Below are 6,071 nucleotides of genomic sequence, written 5' to 3' on the forward strand. Positions count from 1 at the left end.
AAATTATGATAATTGCCCATCTGTATTCATAAAGAAAATAAATATTAGATTTGCAATTGTGGTAGTTTATGTTGATAATTTAAATTTAATTGGAACTCTTGAAGAACTCATTAAAACTACAGGTTATTTGAAAATTGAATTTGATATAAAAGATTTGGACAAATTTTGTCCTGAGTCGTAAATTGAATACTTCCCAGAATGATTATTTATTCATCAATCTACATATTAGAAAAGTTTTAAAATATTTTTTATGTCCATTGTCATCACTCATGGTTGTTCCATCATTTGATGAGAAAAATAATTCATTTCGTCCATTTGAAGATGGAGAAAATGTTATTGGTCCTGAAATACCATATCTCAGTGCAATTGGAATATTAACTTATCTCACAAACTGCATTTGACCCGATATAGTTTTTCTATAAAATTCCTTGAAAGATATAGCTCTACACCAACTCAAAAACATTGGAATGGTATTAAATGAATTTTTCGTTACTTAAATGGCATTGTTAATTTGGAATTATTATATTCTCAAAAGTCGGAATCTGCTTTAGTGGGATATGAAAATGCAAGTTATCTCTCTGATTCACATAAAACTAAAACACAAGCAGGATATGTATTTACATGAGGAGGGACGACTATATCATAGAGATCTGTGAAGCAATTCTTGAAAACAATATCATCAAATTATTTTGAAATTATTACAATCCGTGAAACAGGCCGAGAATGTGTATGATGATTGAGGAACATGACCCATCAAATCCAAGCATCATGTAGGTTAACTTCGACAAAAGATACTCCAAAAATTTTATATGAAAACAATGTAACTTGTATTACACAACTTAAAAGATGCCATATCAAAAGTGATAGGACGAAACATATTTCTCCAAAATTCTTTCATACACATAAGCTTAAAAAAATGAGGATATCGATGTTCCATTGTACTCTTTTTCTTTCATTTGATTCTTTTGTCCCATTGGATTTTTATCAAACGATGTTTTTTAACGAGAAATATATTTTGTAATGTGTCATTGAAAGAGGAATGTTGTAAATGATAAGCTTATTAGTGAATAACAATTGTACTCTACAGCCCTAGAAATTATTACCTTCGTATTCCTAATTCTTCCCTAAAATTATAGGGCTTTGGTTCTTAATAAAATACATATAAATCTGTTGATTTCTCTATATTTTCTTCTATTATCTCTCTTTTCATAATAGGCTTGTGCCTTTGTTTTTCTTTATTTATATACACATAACTCATAAATTAAACCATGCATATCCATTTTTATGTACACCCCTCCAAAACTATATCAATTATCATAGTGACGAGCAAAGTGTTTAAAATTATGGATAAAAAGTTGTCCATGGTTAGGCCAAAGAGCAACGCTGATTATAAAATGTCAACGAGTAAAAGTAAGATTAATTTTTTATTCTTCTGTGCGATCATTCTCATCACAAATTTCCTTCATTATTGTTGAAGTTGTAACGACTTTAATACTTGATCACTTAAAACTTGATTTATGAAATCACTGACCTGAATAAATTAATTTGTGGCATTGGTAACCTGTACCTCAAAATGAATAATGCAGTAATTTTTTCTATTGTTTAAACGAGGCAATGGGCATTGGACTGTGTTAAAAAGTCATGCCAGTAAGGTACAAATTGAAAAAGCCTGACTGCCCAATCTTCGTTCGGCAAGCAGTTGTTTTCATTAATTTTTACAACCATCCTACTGTGATAGGGAGGGTAAGGTCGATACCCACAATAGGAGGTGGGTTCCATTTTTTTCTGCATTTTTTATTCAAGTGGGATTCATGCTTGTGAGTGAGTGTCAACCAAGCGAGTAAAAAAATTCTGGCAAAAGTAAGGTCGATACTCACAATAGGAGGTGGGTTCCATTTTTTTCTGCATTTTTTATTTAAGCGGGATTCATGCTTGTGAGTGAGTGTCAACCAAGCGAGTAAAAAAATTCTGGCAAAAGAGTTTTTTCCTAATTTTTATGTCCCACTGTCCACATTCCAACACTGCATGTTGGCTCAATCTGTTCCAAATGTGTCCAAAATACGCACAATTTTAACAGTTTCCTTCCATGAACTCTCTTCCTGAGCCACCCGACGCCCCCACCACTACTTTCTTCCTAAAAGAACACTTTTCAATTTTCGTGCTTTTTTTTTGCCGCCACCCCACCTCACGAATGTAAACAAAAACGCATTTCTCCTCTCTCTCTCTCTCTCTCTCTCTCTCTCTCTCTCTCCCCCTCTTTCTTTGTGCTTCTTTATTACTGAGAAGAATAAAGCCTCAATCTTGAACAGTGAAAACCCCAAAAAGTAATTTTTTTTAATTTCCAGAAACTGCCATGGAACTAGCCAGTAATTATCTGGTTCAGTTTCTTTACCATCTGCAAAGGACCAAGAAATCTTTCTATGCTTTTGTTTCTCTTCTTTTGCTTTGCCTTTTAGCTTATAACAGTGCCACATTCTATACCCACGCTCCTTTTCCGGCCAAGAATTCGCCCGAGCCTGCCAGTTTTTCGCCGGAAACTGTCCCCGGGAAATCAAAATCGTTCTTCTCTCTGTCTTCTTCAATAAAACTCTCATCATCTGTAAAAGAAGAGCGCCCCTTTGGGAAATTGAAAACCCATTTTCCCCTTTTACTTAAAAATGCAAACTTGGTTGCTTTTGTGAACACAAGTGTGGTGTATCATCCAAAAAGGAGAAGAAAACACGGTCGTGGGTTCAAAGTGAAGCCTTTTTCAGTTAGAGTGAAGGAATTCTTCAATGCTAATCCACTGAATTTTTCTTGTAAGTTGCGATTTTTCATGACCTGGATTTCTTCACTAGAGTCTTTTGGGGATAGAGAGTTGTTTACCATACAGAGTTTATTCAAAACACATCCAAATGGTTGCTTAATTATAGTATCCAGTTCAATGGATTCAAGAACTGGGATGCAGATTTTGAAGCCCTTTTTGGGCAAGGGATTCAAAGTGACTGCAATTTCTCCTGATTTCAGTTATTTGTTCAATAACACTGCTGCACAGGCTTGGTATAACCAGTTAATGCAAGGAAATGTGAATCCTGGAGAGGTCTCTTTAGGCCAGAACCTCTCAAATTTACTTAGGCTTGGGTTATTGTACAGATTTGGTGGGATTTATTTAGACACTGATATTCTAGTATTGAAGAGTTTTAAGAAGCTAAGAAATACAATTGGGGCTCAGACTATTAATCCTGAAACAAGAAATTGGAGCAGATTGAATAATGCTGTCATGATCTTTGATCAGGGCCATCCACTTCTTTACAAGTTTATTGAAGAATTTGCACTCACATTTGATGGGAATAAATGGGGACACAATGGACCTTATTTGGTTTCAAGGGTTGTTTCAAGAATCACTGGGAGGCCTGGTTACAATTTTACAGTGCTGCCACCTATGGCTTTTTATCCGGTTTATTGGAGCAGGATTGGCAGCCTTTTCCAGGGGCCGAGGAATGAGACTCACTCGAAATGGTTGATTGCAAAGCTCGAGCAAATTCAGAGCCAAAGTTTCACAGTGCATCTCTGGAATAAGCAGAGCAGAGGGTTTAAGGTTGAAGAAGGAAGCATTATTGAACAAATAATGCTTGATTCTTGTGTTTTCTGCAATTCCTCTTCATTTGCCTCATAATAAGCGTATAATAAGGATAAGGCTATGCATAATCTCATTGCATTCATCTTTCAAAATGTTATAATCTTGTGCATGAATCATGGACTCACTCTGTCCATTCCTTAGATAATCAAAGGAAATGTAAATTAGGGTCATAAGTGAATTCTAAATTGAAGAGCAATAGTTAACGACCTTCTCTTCTTGATATATATAACGTTTGGACAAAGTATTGGGATTTTGTTTTGTTTTTCAGTAGTAAATTTTGATTGTTTGTTACTTTCAGAATAAAATGAGTTGTCATCTAATTGTTTGGGGTAAATTTGAATCAGAGAGTTTCTGGCCTATAATTTTTTACATTTGCCATGGATAGATTTCTCTGTGGCCTTTTTGTTAGCCGTATCTTTCTCTGCAACTACTCAGACAAAAATGTTGTCCTGTTGATTATCTGCGTGTCATATCAATTTGTCCCCGATAAATTTGGGATCGGCTAAAGGGACACAATGTGTATTAGGGTTCATGTCATTAGATTTAGCGGCCATTATTTGGTCAAAACAATGTTTTGAATAGTGATTTTTAGAGAATGCGTGGTTAAAAAGTAGAAAAAAGATTTTCAATTTATTACAGAATATTTTAGTGTATGAATGTGTAGTTGAAAATGAGGACGTAGAAAAAAGAATTTTCAAATAATAGTTGTCAAACAGTGACTATCTCTGCCAAACTACCACAACCTTTCTCCTTAGATGGGACGGGTTAAAATAAAAAAAAAAGGAAAAAGAAAAAGAGGAGGCAGAGTTTTAGGAAGCATAAGAGGAAAAAAAATAAAAATTAAAACAAATTTCATTACAAATGTTAAGCAACAGATCTGTTCCATGCGGATGTGATGAGCACCGGAAATTTAGTCATGCAAATTTACGATCCATACACAACTCCATATGTGGAAGCTTAGTTGAGACATGAAAATTTTGTGGCCAGGGTGATTTCCTGTTCTATGCTCTATAACGTTCATCGTCACACTCTAAATTTTGCTATCTTATTAACTGATAAAAGAGAAAGGACTGATAAACCTGCATGGAGATTAATTTCACTAACTGTTTCAGAATTGTTCGCATTCGATGATGATCCCTTTTTTAAGAAAAATATTTATATCATTAATAGACAATTAATCGCATTTGAGACCCTCATTTTTTTTTTGGGAAGAATGTGTTTTGAAATAGTGATTTTTTGGATAATGTGTCGTTAAAAAACAGGAATTTAAAATTTACGTTTAAAATTATTTTATGAGAGAATATGTAGTTAAAAATGAATTTTGTAAACAAATACGAAAGCCTTGAAGATAAGATTTTGAGTTAATTTATAGTTTATATTCTCTGCAAATAGTATGTATTAATGGGAATTTTGCTAGATGTCTATACATTATCAATTGTAAAAAACACTTTTTTTCAAAATGTGCTAAAAAGTCCTTTTTTTTTTGGTGCAAAATGTTCAAATTACCTCTGTAGATACATTTTTTGTACTTTTATTGCTCATTAATGCAATTTAATGTCATGATTTGATGTTTGACTTGTGTAAGAAAAATCTATGAATATATCTAATATACAATGGATAATAGAATTGTTAACCAAAAATAAATAATAAAAATTTGATTATACTATTTGCACATAAAAATGGTATATAAAAGATTACATAAAATATTGTGGAGAGAAAAGATTGGATGAAAAAGTTGACTTTATTTTAAACTGACACATGATAAAGTGATACATGTGACATTATGAACCCCATTATTTAAAGCTTGATGTATATGTAGCAAAATCCATAAAATTTATTTCATAATCTTTTCATCGAGTGCTAACCGTAAATATCGACAGTTTAATTGTCGAATTAGAATGTGAAGATCGACAATTAAAATGTCGAACTCGACATTTAACAAATGTTGGGAAAGACATTTAAACTGTCAATCTCAATGGTTTGTTACTATTTGGTATAATTTATTCATAGGTGTTACTTGCATGATATTAAAATTCGATATATAAATTATGCCGCATGCTTATCATTGTTATCTCGAATTTTAAGGCATGAGTAATGCTCTGAGTTTATCGTGTAGCATGGGGGCAAGTTGGGCACAATCGAGCAGTATGTTTGAATCCCATTCCAACACCATGCACATAAAAGTTGAATGATGTTTAAGGCTTGAAGTTGTATTTTGTACATTACAATAATGATGTTTATTGTTTATGTTATATTGTTATTTTCATGTTACTACCGTTGTGGCTTTTATTAATGTTCTACTTTTAACAAAACATAAAATTTCATTAACTGCAAATTGTGAAGCAGTAAAATAGAAAAAATATCCGACTATAATAATTGATCGGACACACAATATTATGGTTATAAATTAACATGTAATCTTCGATGCAAGTAGAAAATTTAAATATAGCTA

The 6,071-nt window shown here is 32.9% G+C and overlaps 1 protein-coding gene across 1 annotated transcript; it reads left to right on the forward strand.

Moving 5' to 3' along the window:
- Window positions 1–2,099: 2,099 nt before the first annotated feature.
- LOC111370560 (lactosylceramide 4-alpha-galactosyltransferase-like) lies at window positions 2,100–3,881 on the forward strand. Its single transcript, XM_022992323.1, has one exon. The coding sequence runs from the start codon at window positions 2,354–2,356 to the stop codon at window positions 3,653–3,655; it is 1,302 nt and encodes a 433-aa protein (XP_022848091.1). The 5' UTR covers window positions 2,100–2,353; the 3' UTR covers window positions 3,656–3,881.
- The last annotated feature ends 2,190 nt before the right edge of the window (window positions 3,882–6,071 follow it).

The sequence above is a fragment of the Olea europaea genome, chromosome 21 (genome assembly GCF_002742605.1).
Source record: "Olea europaea var. sylvestris chromosome 21, O_europaea_v1, whole genome shotgun sequence".
In the NCBI taxonomy this organism is placed as follows: domain Eukaryota; kingdom Viridiplantae; phylum Streptophyta; class Magnoliopsida; order Lamiales; family Oleaceae; genus Olea; species Olea europaea.